The sequence below is a fragment of the Patella vulgata genome, chromosome 7 (genome assembly GCF_932274485.2).
Source record: "Patella vulgata chromosome 7, xgPatVulg1.2, whole genome shotgun sequence".
Taxonomy (NCBI): domain Eukaryota; kingdom Metazoa; phylum Mollusca; class Gastropoda; family Patellidae; genus Patella; species Patella vulgata.
In genome coordinates this window covers 26,208,730-26,223,936 of record NC_065885.2, presented here as the reverse complement: position 1 = coordinate 26,223,936, position 15,207 = coordinate 26,208,730, and the positions used below count along the sequence as shown (strand labels likewise).

Genomic DNA, 15,207 nt, shown 5'->3' with positions numbered 1-15,207 from the left:
TGAATAATCATAATCATTGAATAACAGTAACACATTGGAAAGGATCCTTTACGCATGAATAGTATATGCCAAAATGAAAAGAAATAGTATATTTACCTAGTCTGGATGTTCGAGTTCAAAATAATGAGTTGTTAGGAAATTTTACCAAAACAGTTTATAGTGGAATACATAACTTTTTCAGAGCTCTCACCTCCATATTTTCATCGAATGACATGATACAAATGATTATTCAATACAGTTTATTTCTAGTGGTGTGGAGCAACTTATCCTGTATATGAAATATATCATCAAATTTTGGAAGTGAAAATGTCTGGACTTCGATTTCAGAAGCAGATGCTTACAGAGAAAATAACTATGGAGCAATGATTAAAATATTTACACATTACCTGTACAAATTTGACAGGATCGAGAGAGATTTCTACTTTAGATAGATCTACACTATTATAGTTGGGTCGTGGTTCTGTTTCTGTTTCTACGTTATCTTGTACTGTATCTAGTTGATATATATACAGATTATTGTCATCCTCTTTCTCACGATCATACTACAATAATACCACAGATATTTGTATTTTTATAAAAATCTAGCAAGGAGGAGAATATATGAGAAAAAAGAGAGAATTTGGGTTTAAAGGCCACACAATACTAACATATGGTATTTCTTTATTTCAATAATTTGTTTGCATGTAGGCCTAGAGCAGTTGAAGTCAGATCAACCTACTAATCTAAGCTTGTGAAAGCATCTTATTGTGATTTGAATGAGATGAATACCATTGACAGCTAGGGTCATAGCACTGTTGTTAGGTTTCCAAATCTCCCTTATAGCACAATGCATGGCATAAGCCCCACTTCATTAGCCTCATCATTGGTGCAGATAAATAAGACATAAACCCCATTTCAATTCATTTAACACTGTACATAACAGTATTATAGGACATCATATTTTGTTCCAAGTGTAGTCAAACTATTCTATATATATAATGATGCCAATATGGCAATACTGGGAATTCAAAATTTGAAAGAATAGACTTCTGTTAGTAAGTGTTCAAGCCAAGTCAGTTGTCCAATTCCTAAAATATGATTTTCTAACAGACAGGAACCATGCTACTGGCAAATATGGGGTAAAAAAAAGTGCCAAGGCAATTCAGGCAAAATCTCTTTATCCCTATGTACAATTACCTGTTTTTTAGCCTCTACATTCCATTTATTTTGTTAAGATTGAAGTCGACTTTGTTTAATTTATCTGACCATATATCTAGGTTGCACTTAATGCGAATAGAACTCAAATATCTAGAATGCTTTTAAAAAACTCATAAAGTGGCACAAATAAAGATAGAGTATATATCTGTTCTTGATTTATCAATGAACATAATTAATGAATATTCATCCTTCTATATGAAAGACTACTTACAAATGGTCGGAAATAAGGATGAAAAAGAATGTATCCATTGTTTGTAGTTCCAAAGGCATAACCGTTAACTCCAAGCTGAAAAATAACATTAATTATATATATATAATATGCAAATTTGTAAATATATGTTTCGATCAACAATAGATTATCTTTAAGATAGCCAGATGAAAATTGAAAATTTGGTGGAAAGGTTTAAATAAAAGTGTCCAAATTCTGCATTAAAAAAATAGGAATTATATAGAGGTAATGACTTACCTCAATCTGATTAAAACACAGATCTTGATTAAAACACAGATCTTTATTTCATTTCATATTTTTATACTTTCGATGGTCTACACTACATGAAGATCTGACCAGTTGTAATGTAAGGTAAAGTCAGGGGTCATGCGGGTGACTTTTGACCCTATGACGTCAGACATTGATTAATCAATCAGCGTTGACGTTTCTAGTGATTTACCCACAGTTCCGTGCATGGTACGCCAAGAAGTCACCATAACAGATGGTTTCATTGGCTAATCCAGAATGCCATCCAGAACGCTGATTATATAACAACTCTTCCAGATCCTAGTGTAGTACAGACAAATAAAACAAAATTTTGAACTGTAAAAAACAAAACGAAATAGGATCTGTGCTTTAATCAGATTGGACTTACCTTTGACACTGGTATAAATCTTTTAAGTACATCTATAGGTAAATCTGTTCCTATTACACCTAATAAATTAGTATTTGGTGGTTCTTCATCAGGACCCTGTTCAATAAGATTCGATTTATAGTTAATAATCTAATAAATGCTGTAACTATATCATCATTGATTGGCAACTATTTTGCCTTCCCTTTAATTCCTAAATCAATTTGTATAACGTTTAATTTGGTCATTCCAACCTATTTTGTCTTCACTTCGACTTTGGACAAAATAGCAACAATTTTTCTATACAGTAACAGGCTGTTTGTGTATACAGTTCACACAATGACTTAAGGGAAATGTTGATTCAATCCCCATGTTAATAATGCTTAAAAATACAAATGCATACGGGAATAAGGGTATGAATTTAGCACTATTTTGTCCAGACTGTATGTTGGCAGAGACAATATACACTGGAATGACATAGACTACTACCAGTATTAATACACTGAAAAGTGTATTTAGTTATGCCTACATATTTTATTTTTGAGACATCCTTACACTTCTCTATTTGTATTTGATATTATTAGCAGTGATGTGCAGAGAGAGGGACAGAGGGGACATCCAATCAAAGAATGAAATTAATTTGAACAATACTTAATTTGATTGCAAAAACTTATTTTTAATCTGTTTTGACATGTTTATAATGTCTTCCTTTCTCAGATTTCTGAGTACATAAGCCCTATACTTCAGTCTGGGAGGCATTAATCAATAGCTGGCCCTGGGCATATTAAACCTCTGCACTTCAACCTCAAATTTTCTCATATCACGAATATTTCTTTAAAGATTGAAACGGATTACTTTACCACATTTTCCCTTCCATCAAAAACTGGAATAGAAACTGATGTCATCAGACCGAGTCCCTGTAATTAAAATACAATGTAAATAGTTATTTTATATCAATTTATATCAATGGAAGACTAATGGAAGTAGGACAAGAGTCTGAAACACAAACTCTCTGGAGAGATTAAAGATATATTTACTTGAAAATCATGATGCTTAATACATAACCACTGATTAGAAAACATAACAAAATTGCCAGGAAATATATATTACTTCTTACCAAAAACATTATATCTTTCGCAATAATTCAAAGCAAAGCATTTTGCTGTTGATTACAATTTTAACATCCAATACATTCGTAATGATATTATTGACAGGTTGATTTAATAAAGATTATTTACATATGATGAAGCAATAAAAAGGGTAAAAACATAAATCAGTTATTGTATGTAAAAATGTTTTGACAATGTTCTAATTTTAAGATAGTTGCCATTATGTATTACTTAATGCAGGCTGTGAAGTCATCATTTTCCAGCTTACTAAACTGATGCTCTTTCATAATCATATTAACCCTTTAAGTTCATATTTAATATGAGCCCATTCTACTCTAAATCATCTTGGTGGGATTAACCCAAGAATATAATATGCAAATTTCACCCCATTATTTCCATAGTTAGATAATTATTTCATCATTCCAAGATAACATTGTAAAATCACAACCATCATGCTTTGTGGGTTAAAGATACATTATTTCTCCACGCGTCACTTAATCAATATATCATATTTGATGTGAATTTATGGCTGGCTTATTACTTCATACATTAAATATGAGGTCTACTGATGGATGTCTCGTTTTTTCAAGGTATTTCATCGAGTCAATAATAGATGGCGAAAAAAATAATATTTTTATGTTAAAGAAGAGAAAAAAATAATTAGATGTAATTACCTCATTTTCAACTTGTTCTGTTGGATAGTCTAGATAAACAGGTGTCCAAATCATTTGATGATATTTCTCCTGTACCATTGGACGACTTAGAATCTTCACGTATTGCTGAGATATATTAGAATATGATAATCAAAGCTTTATTACCTGATCTAAATGGATATCTTTGTATATAACACCTGCTTTATGTACACGCAGGGGGACCCTGGAAATTTTGTACTGGGGAAAAGGGAACAAATATCTGGAGGTACACCACCAATTTCTTAATCTATCTTGGAACCCACAAATGTCCTGTCTTCTATGACTCTTCTCTCTCTCTCTCACCCACCCCACCCAACCTGCTTTTGCATGACGATTTTTAGTATAAAACAGAATAAGAGGGTTTGAATTGACTGCATTTTCTGCCCAGATTACAGTGATTATTCTAACTTAGAGGACGAAGGTGGTTACGGTCATCTGTTCAATAGCTTATTGCTACATACAATTTGTGTATCTCAAAATTCCCATGGTCAACCTCATACAAGCTTTAGAGATACACATTGCCAGATGTCTGTGGTAGAGCATTTGGGGTGTAGTTCTAGTTATACAGCTAGGCAAAGAGAAAAGAATTAACTCTAAAGCCAAAGGGAAATAACTTTGGCGGTCTGCCTCCACCAGAAAAGTCAAAAATTTATAGGTTTGTCTCCTAAAAATTCTCAATGAAAAAGTTTTTAGTAAATATTTCATTGTGTTTCTGTCCAGCTACTTTGCTCTAACACATGTAGATAAATAAATACACTTGAATTGTATTTTATATCAACTATACTTAATCAATACTGATATAAAATGAAAAGAAAATACAATATTCCACAGCCAAGTGATATTTAATAAATAAGATTGTATACATATATATATGTAAATTGAACAAATTCTTTGTAATAAAAGAAAGTAATAACAGGTGAATAACAATAAAAGGTAGGTTAATTGGCTTTTTACCTGAACATTATCTTGAACATCTGCTCTTGTTGATATATGTGTAAAATGACCTGAATTTACAAAATATTATACCTTTTATAAAATCAATATATATCTATAATATGAGTTTTGGTCTCTCTCTTAAAAATTTGACAGTCACACACACCTTTACTCATGTCACAGTTACAACACTCAAATCTGAAAATTTACTAATGAAATGTGATTGTTTCTCTAATATATTTTTATAAAGGTTTTGTGTTCCACTGTTAAGTAGAATTAGCTAAAATTCCTGTTTAATATTTTGAAACAAACATCTACCGAAATAATCCACCACAATTCAATAGTTTATTTTGATATAAATCAAAGGGGTTTAGTTCCTTTAATCCAAATGAAAAATTAAACCATTTATCATCTCTACCAGCAACCAAGTTTACCCAATAATTGATTGAAATAAACACCAAAGATTAACTTAAATCAAAGAGGTTTAAATTCCATCAAAGTTTAATTTAACATAAAAATTAAGCTCGACATTTATAGTTCTACTCAGGCATAAATAAAAGTCATGTCTTGAAGTAAAATTAATCTAAATGTATAATTTTTGTTTGGCCATTCAACATGACATTTCTGATAATCTGTGGTGCTGTGTTTGTATGCTTAACAAAGTAGTTTTGCTGTTTTATCTATTGTAGTATAGTCTATGTTTTGCCAAATGTACTGCGATTTTCTATCAGTGTACCATAATTTGTTAAAGGGGAAGACCAACGATTTTCAATAAGGTTTCCATAAGTTTTAAATATATATTGATAAATAATCCCCTCTGTAACACAAGCAAAAAGGTTTTTGTAAGCGAGAAATTAATTTTTATTAAAAACGGAAATGATGTAGTTGGTTCAACACGCTCACTGGTCTGTATAGTAAGCATATAAATTTGGTATAAGTGTGCTGTTTGAATGAGAATACGACCAAAGGGATTGTTTATTTGGATATTATAAATATGGAATTATCTTTTTTTTTAACACATACATTCACTCATACTAAACAGTATATTGTGGACCAATTCACGCCACATAGCTAATTGTTTACATCACATGGTTTGTTTGACACCCGGTAATTAAGTGAGAGATATTTCATCTGCTTGAATGTTTTTGTTCGTGCTGAGTCTGCTGACAGCCATGTGGTGTGAATTGGGTCATAGCGTACTGATCAGTATGAGTGAATTTATGCGACAGCTTTGTGTACTAAACATAAATTCGTGTTCATAATATCCTAATAAACAGTACATTTGATTAGATTTTTAGCCAAACATCTACGTGTGAACAAAATACAGCAGTAAACTTATGCCAAATCTGTATGCTTACTGTAGAGACTAGTGAGCGTGCTGAACCAACTATGTCACTTCCGGTTTTAATTAAAAAAATTAATTTCTCGCTTACAAAAACATTTTTGCTTGTGTTACAGAGGGGATTATACATGTGTATGAATATATATTTATGATTTATGGAAATCTTGTTGAAAATCGTTGGTGTTCCCCTTTAAGTGCACTTTGATTTGCTAATTGGTATAGCACTTTTAATTTACAATAAAATGCAGGCCCAAACTAAGAAATATAATACTAAATAAGACCAGGACAAACAAATATTAGAAGACAAGTTTCTGTGCTCTATGTGATTCCATGCTTAATAACTGGTCTTGTATATTCAAGTATATTTGTCTAGAACTTTGTGGTTAATTTAGAAAATGAAGAAACACGATGCCTGGGTAATTTAGTGCTGAAAACATCCTGTGGGAACCAATATAAGTTGGGCAAAACAATATGCAGCACAAATCTGGCCTCGATAAGTGTAACTGTAAATGGATTTATAGACAATTCTTTCCTAAATGCCAAGACTTTTTAATATGATTCACTTACATATAAATAAACAAACAAGTTGCAGTTTAATTTAATTAATTAACAAAAAACAAGATAAAATCACCTTTATTAGCGCATGCCATCCATTTAACTTGCCGAACGTCTGATACTTCTCTTCCTATTAAATATGTAAAAACTCTCACCTGAATAAATAAATAATACAGGTTCATATAAGAGAGAGAGAGAGAGAGAGAGAGAGAGAGAGAGAGAGAGAGAGAGAGAGAGTTTAAAGTCCATTTGGAAAAAACTTGGTAATTTCCAGATTACCTTAACATATGGTAATTTGATTGCGCATGAGGGTTTTTAGGTGTTGTAGGAAACTGGAGGACCCAGAGAAAACCAACTAGATTAAACAGGTGAGCCTACACCTTGTCACGTACAGACTGGGCATCAAAACCACACCACTTGAGTGCTTGACTCAATGACAGACCATTCGGACACACAACCCCCTAGGTTGATAAGCATCAAGAAATCATATGCTCACTTGCTTCTTTTTCATCCTTGTTATCTTATGTTCCATCAAATCCTTTGTTTTTTGATAGAAATTTTTTTAAAGTGCATAAAATCCCTGCTGAGTGATCTTTGCTATAATGGCACCTACCAACAGCAGTGGCAATGCTTTTTAAAACTCTTAACTGTAGAAAATGTACAAGTCATCTGGTTCAGATGCTACAACTCCCTGTTTAATTTTAAAACAAGTTTTAATAAACTACAGTGAACAATCAACTATCCCAAACAGTTTTACAAATTTTGAGAACACTGGTCTGTAGAGTACATGCAAGGTCTCTTTACGTTCTAGGAAATTGTTATGCTGCAACCCACAGCCAATCCATGCAAGAGAGAGGGAGAGAAATGGGGTTTAACGTCCACTCGACACAAACTAGGTCATTTCGGGACTAAAACATGGTTCAATTTTATTTCAATAATTCGCTTGAGCGTTGGGGTCTTTAGCAGTGGGATGAAACCGGAGGACCCGGAGAAAACCCACAATGTTGGACAGGCGACCCTACTGCTTGTCACGTACAACCAAGGAATTGAAACCACGCCAGTTGACTCAATAACTGACCTTATGATACACCGTGCACATGCTAACCATTTGGCCATCCAACCCCCCCCCCCCCAACCATGCAATCTCATATATCTGCCTAACTATATCTATGTGAAGCAGATTGAAATTAGAACTGACCAAAAATGGAAGCAAATTGATCACAAATTCAATTAAAACAACAAATCAAAAAGAGTAAATTAACATAAAAGTAAACAAACTTTAAAATATGTCAAGACTAAATATGTATGATAACAATTCTACATAAATTATCAAAAGCCATTTAAATTTAAATAAGACATAAATAAGTCTTTACCGTTTTTGAAGGCCAATTATATTTCTGGAAAATCCATTCATAGTTTTCTGTGGCACCATCTGTGACCAACATAATGGCCTTATTACATAAACTTATATTTCTTTTCTTCTCTTCCTGTTAATAATAAAAACATCATCAGTTTTACTTTTTAACAAAAGCCAGAAATGGTTTAAGTCTATTTGTCCTGCATGCATTGAAATTTTCATTAGAATTTAAACACAAAAAGTCCTACGCATTCATAATGGGAGCAAAAAGTTGGGAGCATTATAAAATTCCCAGAATGCTTAATTTCTTATCATATCAAGCACCAACTCCTTTAAGCCCATATATCACCAAAGGTTTTAAATTCATAGATACATCATCAGGTAATTTAATGTTAATATAGAAGATAACCATCCAGGCCAGAAATTTGCAGCTTTCAATGCAGCACTTATTTCCAAATAGCTTTGCAGATGGTGGGCCCCTAAATTAATTAATCTAAACATATCAATTTTTACAAATTACCATTTGAAACATAATGATTACACTAAATAAAAAGGATTGCAAGGCCAAATGAAACTGACATTACTGCCTGAAGTTTTCTCAATTTCATTTTTAATTTTGAAAAAAGACAGTTTGTCATCTCAGCCTAGAGAACAATATAACATATTATATTAAATTGTGTTGTTGTATTTTTCACCAGATCAAAGATGACAGGTCATATTTATATAAGAATTCCAGAAAAAGCGTGACAAATGTTCTTTTAATCTGTGTACACATACAGTCGTAATTAAGGCACACAGGCTGATCTGATAATCTTCTTTTAATGTTTGTAGTTAATCAAAGAGAATTTGATAATGACAATTAACTATAACAGCACAATGATATATTTATTAAAAACTCTCCACTAATATTGAGATAATAACAGAATGTAAATTTCGGATACATAATTACAAAATAATAAGAATCACAGAGTAATTATTAAAACAATATTAAGTGAATAATCAAATAATCATTGATTATTAACGATAATGACTTTATGAAAAATAGAATATGTGTGGTGTTTATCTTCAATATCCATTGTGACTCTTAATGACTTATTTCCTTACATCTAAACAACTAACCAACTGAATCCAATGACTTCTCCTTGTTTTTGCTTAGTATGTTCCCCCATAGAAAAAAAAATGTTTGTTTTTTGGAGTTTGCAGATTCAATCGTTGATAGTTGTAATAATTTATATATCTGGGGCCAAAAAATATATAGTTGTTAACCAATGTAGAAGTTTCTCAAGGTCAGTTAATGTAAGCAGTTGCCGAGTTGAAGTGTTAAGCATTGGGTTATTTCTGGTTTTGTTCTGCGTTCAATACTTAGCTGTCTAAATGTGTCGTTGCCATAACCGTGGATTTACAAATGCATAACCTGTTCTATGACACAACTATGTGGAACGTATGACGTACACGTAGTACATATTCCTACAAACACAGAAGCTTGTGCATCACAGAAGTGTGATGATAATGTAAGGAAATGGTCATGTATTACTTATTCTAATTAGTTACTATCACAATTGACGTCAAGGTATATATTTTGGTCTATTTATTTAAATAAAACAAACGATGAAGAGAGATAAAATCCCACTTCATTGACTTACACTTTTAAATAATTCAAAGGCTTCAATCAAAGCTCGTTCAAAGTCTGCAATCTGACTTGTTTCAATGTTGAGTAATTTTTCTTTGACGCGTTTGATGTTATCAGCATTTGCCTGCATTAATGTTCGATTAAAACAATGATCTACGTAACTAACATCTTCCGAAAACTGAAAAAGAAATAGATTAAATAAAAAACATTTTAAAAAATATTGATAATGGAATTATATCAATTAATTATATGAAATATGTTTAAAATCGGTTCATTATGAAGCTTTCCAAAGGTGCAGACAGCAGTCAAATATGAGTTGTCAATGTGCTCAAAACTTTAAAATTTTCTCAGTGTCATGCTCACAAAACTCATAAGGCTACTTCTACCAATAGCAAGGGATGGAATTGTACACAATTCTAACAGCTAAACGGATTCAAAACAGCAAAAACTGTAAAATGATAAACATTTGGTTCCTTACAAAGCTTTGCAAGGGCTGTCATAGGTACAAGATATGTGGGAAATAGAATTTTAGTAATTTTTAGAGCAAAATGATCTTAAAACAGCAACATTTTCTTAGGGAGCCATAGTGTGGCGCAGGCTCAGTAGCCAGGAGGTCCAAAGATCGTTTCAGGTATTTGTCAAGAAAGTCTGTAGTGTGGGACAATGGACTTGGCAATGTACAGGGTTTCATTGTGTGGATGGGACAAAAATCCAAGATGCTGTATATAGGTTGACAGATGGAATTTAATGAATATAAGGAAAAAACGCAGCTGTCCGATCAAGAGGGTCCCTCTCAGCTCTCTGGTGGCATATGCCCATCTTTATTAGTAAGTTTAATGCAACCAGCAGTTGCCAGCAAGATACGCCCAAATTTTGCAAGAGATGGATAGAGAACAAGTTAAAACAAAAATGTGATTTTTCCTACAATAAGGAGCCATAATCCAGGAAGTTACGGTCCGATATGCACAAATAGCAACACGAACCAAGATCTTTGGGAGATAAACCTAAAATCGGATAAAAATTGTGACCTGTAGAGTGTCCACAAACAAAATGTGAATGGACACAGGACACATGGACCCAAGGACGGACAGACAGGGACGACAACAATATACATCCACATGAAAATGTGGGCGTATAAAAATTAGTATCTTAAACCCCACATATATTTCATTTCATTTCACTCCATAGTCTCCAAAAGGATGCTTGTCCTGATAACTAGGCATAGAACTGTACATCAGAGGTTTACAATGCTTCCCAGACCACAAGCAAGTACTAAAGCCCAATGGGGCGCCATTACAAAAGCTTGCTGAAACCATCCCATCAAGCCACTGACAAGATACATTTATCTGAACCATGAGTGGATCCAAAGGGTTGGGTTGGGGTAAAGCATGTATCTGAGGTGTGGGGGATCTGCCCAGTCTGTGCATGCAATCACCTCGCCCCTCACCCCACACCCCTTTTTTAAAAATCACAACATCCATACTCTAATGTGATTGTGCTCAAAGGCATGATAAAGGGCAAACTTGTTAGAATGTGTGACATAATGATGTATACATGATGGCCAATGAGCTGAACATGAGGAATCTTGTTTGTATATTTTGCAGATGGGTGTACTCTTCAAGAGAAGTTCATCAAAATCATGTATCCATACACAAAGAGACAAACAACGCTATAATTATTGATCTCCATGATCATTATTTTGGATATTAACCGCTTGTAACATCATCAGAGATTAATATTGCGATATTGCGATATTAACCTCCATGCTAAATAATTAAAACAGCTAGTATCTTTTATGTCTTCATTAGAAAAATCAGGAAAACATTTCGGCAGTTTGACTAGCTTTATCAATTCGTCATCAGACTCCGTCTATTGCATGTTGAAGAATACACAAACAAGTTTAGGGTCAATGTGACACGTGTTCGTAGTAAACAGCACTCACGTGTATATTCACCTGATAACTTAGAGGACTCATCCATTTTGAAGAAAAAGGTGTTTTTGCTGTTAATCTCTCTTCGTTTGTATGCCTGATATAGACCTATCACCCAGATTGGGCATATTCCTGGTCAGACATTTGGAAAATTGCTTATAGTTTTAGTGTTCATCCTAAAGATAACCTTTTCTATGTTTGAATATGAGATACAGTTATATTGCTTCTTGCTTTTTGATCCAAATATTCTAAACTCCGTCCACCATTTTGGACTATGAACTAAACTTAACCCATGATGCATATACAGTAGTGATTAACATTATCAAATATTTTTTTCGTTTTGCTATCTGAACAACTTAATCCAGCTCGATTAGAAGGAGAGTTATTCCCAAAAAGTGTGACGGACGGACGGACAGACAGACAGACACAGACAGACAGACAGACAGACAGACGAACCCATTTTAATAGTCTAAATGTGGACAAAAACATTATAATTCCACTTTTCGTCAGTGTCCTATAAAGCATAAATGTCAGCTGAATGTAGATAAACAAAAACAATGCCATATGTAAGCAACATGACGCCACTAATAAATTACTGGCTGTGGTTATAGTAATATATCAATTGTTTGAACCAACGTAATCAAAATAACGAGTGATTATTTACCAAAGCCAGCCATGAATTACAACAGCAATAAATTATTCCTCAATTGCCATTGTATTTGCAGGGAACATGTTCATTCATCCATAACATATCATATTATAAAAGCAACCTATTTGTTCTTTGACTCATAAACTTGAGATACAATAGAGTTTCATAAAAACTGACAGAGAGAAAAACATGTTATCTGCATCGAATAAATAAAATATGGACTTAAAGGAGAACTTTAGCAGTTTTAATGGTGTATGCTTTATTTACTATCAAGTCTAAAATAGGTTTCAAATATACACAACTACAAAACTTTCACCATTAGCTTTCAAGAACAGAGGCAGCCACCCTTTTAACTAGTGAAGCTATTGTATGATTTAGGAAATAGTATTTTTTTGTTCACGAAAGCCTTAAATTTACATATTACAAATGTGACCTTGATATATCTTACTGTTGTCTTTTATATGTCTTGGATATGCCCTACTGTTGTCTTGGATATGTCTTACTGCTGTCTTTGATAAATGTTACTTTTGTTCTTCGAGATTTCTTGATGTCCTACTGTTGATTTTTATTTCTGTTATTATTATTTCTTGATATGCCCTACAGTTGTCTTTAAGAGCCATTCCACGAGAAAAACATGCAGAAGGTTCGAAGGTGAGGGTCGGCCCATTAAGTTTATATTTACAGGGTTTGGTTGACCCATCAAAACTACTCCCCGGGCAAAATCACCGATTTTGGAAATCAACCGTTTTTGAGATACAGCCCGATTACTTTTTTCGGCTGATCCTCGTCATTTTCAGTTCAAATTTCGACCATTTTAGTAGCATTGCTACAAACATTAATCGACCAATGGTGAACTAGGTTTTGGTTGGTGATTATAGTCTGGGTCTCACCCTACCCTATTATAATGGTCACCTAGTGCAACCTCTTCTTTCCGTAGGTGTCATGAGACTACACAAAATACGTGTCTGCAGAGATCCTGAATTATATCATTTCTTCAAATTGCGATAACTTCAATGGAGTAGGGTTTGCGATAAAAATGGAAATCATTTTATTTGCAGCTTGATCCGTGCTAACAACATAAAATAAAATCGTTGTCAACTAACCGTCAACATTATGAAAATTTGTGTTGAAAGTGACGAACTTCGTCACTGTTCGCGCCAATTTTTGATTTCTTCACTCCTCTAAGTGTTGGGATTTCGCACGTACATTCCGGACATATCCTACGCTATTTTCCAAATGTCCAGCGAGGAATATGCACAATCGGATGTCAAGATATGGTGAATAATATTCAAAATTTCAAACTTAATATAGTAAGTAATCACCTTATCTACATGATTATCTAGGTGGTTTCTCTATTGACGGACATTTTAATCTCATTGATATCAACCGACAGCACATAGAAACTAGTCCTTGATGTCATATATTCTTCTAATAGTATATAACACCCCGAATCAATGGACAGTCATTATAAATTTCAAAACCTCTGTCTATTATTAACTATTAAACCTTGAACTTATTTTCTGTAATGAAACTACGTCTTTTAAGACAGCATATATAAGTTCCCATCTACAGTGGCACTTTTCCGCGATCTTGATTATTGCATGAAATTGCTTACCATATAAGGCAGTGCTTACTATGAAACTATGTGCTATATGTTAACGGTCACATGTGCATACGCTGGACAGGTATCTCCAGACACATTTCTTGTGTAGTCTCCGGGCATGATAATGTGATAGAGTAAGACCCTGACTATCATGTACAACCAAAACCTAGTTCGCCAGTGTCATGTAACAGTGGTAGTAGTGCGACGAAAATAGCTAAAATTTGGCCTGAAAATGGCAAAAATCAGCCGAAAAGTGTAATCGGTCTGTACCTTGGAAACAATTGATTTCTGAAATTGGCAATTTTGGATGGGGAAATAGGCTTGATGGGTCGACCAAACCCTGTGAATATGAACTTAATTGGCCGACCCCCACCTTTGACAGGAAGTTTAGGTCAGATTTCTACACAACATTCGAACTCATCAATGATTATGGTTTAATGAAGATATATTTGAACAGTTTTTAAAATCAATTAAAAATTGTTACCTCTAGAGGGTCCACAAGCTAAAAATGTTATTTTTTTATAATCAGGAGTAATAATCAAGGAAGTAAACAAATATATTAAGTTTCATCAAAATCGCTTAGAATTTGTGTCCTCTTGAGGGTGCACAAGCTAAAAATGTGATTTTTTTGTAAGATCAGGGGCAATAATCCATGACGTTACATTCCAATACACGCAACATAAAACCCATCCGAAATCTTTGGGAAATACGCAAAAAGGATAAAATTTTCACCAATTTAATTACCTGTAAAATATTATAGAAGTCATCATTGCTGAATGTTTCGAGGATTTTATCTACAGTATTTCTAGCTATATCCATGCGCAGTCCTTTCATACTGCCACTAGCATCCAATAGTATGATGATGTTTTTAGATGATGTAGCAGCTTCAATGTACCTATAATCAATAACACTTAACTTATTATTCAAGTCATTTTTCTGTAGGCTCTTTTAACTTAAGGAGCCACGATGGCTCAGTAAGTAAGACGTTGTCTCGCTAACCTGGAGGTCCCGTACGTGTTTGATCCCTGTGTTGGCCGTGAAAGTTCATCTGGATTTTCGGGTGTGGTTCCTCCTTGTCAGTGGTGCAGGACTGATGGCCTGGCAAGGGACAACGTATAGTGGTTTGAATGGGACGAAAAACCGGTGTCCTGTGTACACATCGATATGCACGTGAAAGATCCCTTGGCAGTTGGAATTCAATATGAGTGGGCCGTAACACTGCTGTCCAGGCAAAATTTCTCGCATTGCACACTGTATGGTGTATACCCGTCTTCATTATAGCCCAGCCAGAGCAGAACAGTAGGACGTTAAACCCCATTTCATTTCATTTCTTTTAACTTTGACGGGTTTCATAACCAGGCTCCAGTTTTA

General features: G+C 33.8%; 1 protein-coding gene across 1 annotated transcript in view; it reads right to left on the bottom strand.

Moving 5' to 3' along the window:
• Positions 1-15,207, bottom strand: part of LOC126827191 (voltage-dependent calcium channel subunit alpha-2/delta-3) — a 109,575-nt gene that overhangs the window by 18,806 nt on the left and 75,562 nt on the right. Inside the window, exons 8-17 of the mRNA XM_056102287.1 lie at positions 14,581-14,731; positions 9,668-9,832; positions 8,041-8,154; positions 6,744-6,822; positions 4,792-4,841; positions 3,820-3,924; positions 2,897-2,953; positions 2,061-2,156; positions 1,409-1,483; positions 387-542 (exon numbers count right to left, since the gene is read on the bottom strand). Coding sequence (XP_055958262.1) covers positions 387-542; positions 1,409-1,483; positions 2,061-2,156; positions 2,897-2,953; positions 3,820-3,924; positions 4,792-4,841; positions 6,744-6,822; positions 8,041-8,154; positions 9,668-9,832; positions 14,581-14,731 — 1,048 coding nt within the window. The remainder of the gene's footprint in view (positions 1-386; positions 543-1,408; positions 1,484-2,060; positions 2,157-2,896; positions 2,954-3,819; positions 3,925-4,791; positions 4,842-6,743; positions 6,823-8,040; positions 8,155-9,667; positions 9,833-14,580; positions 14,732-15,207) is intronic.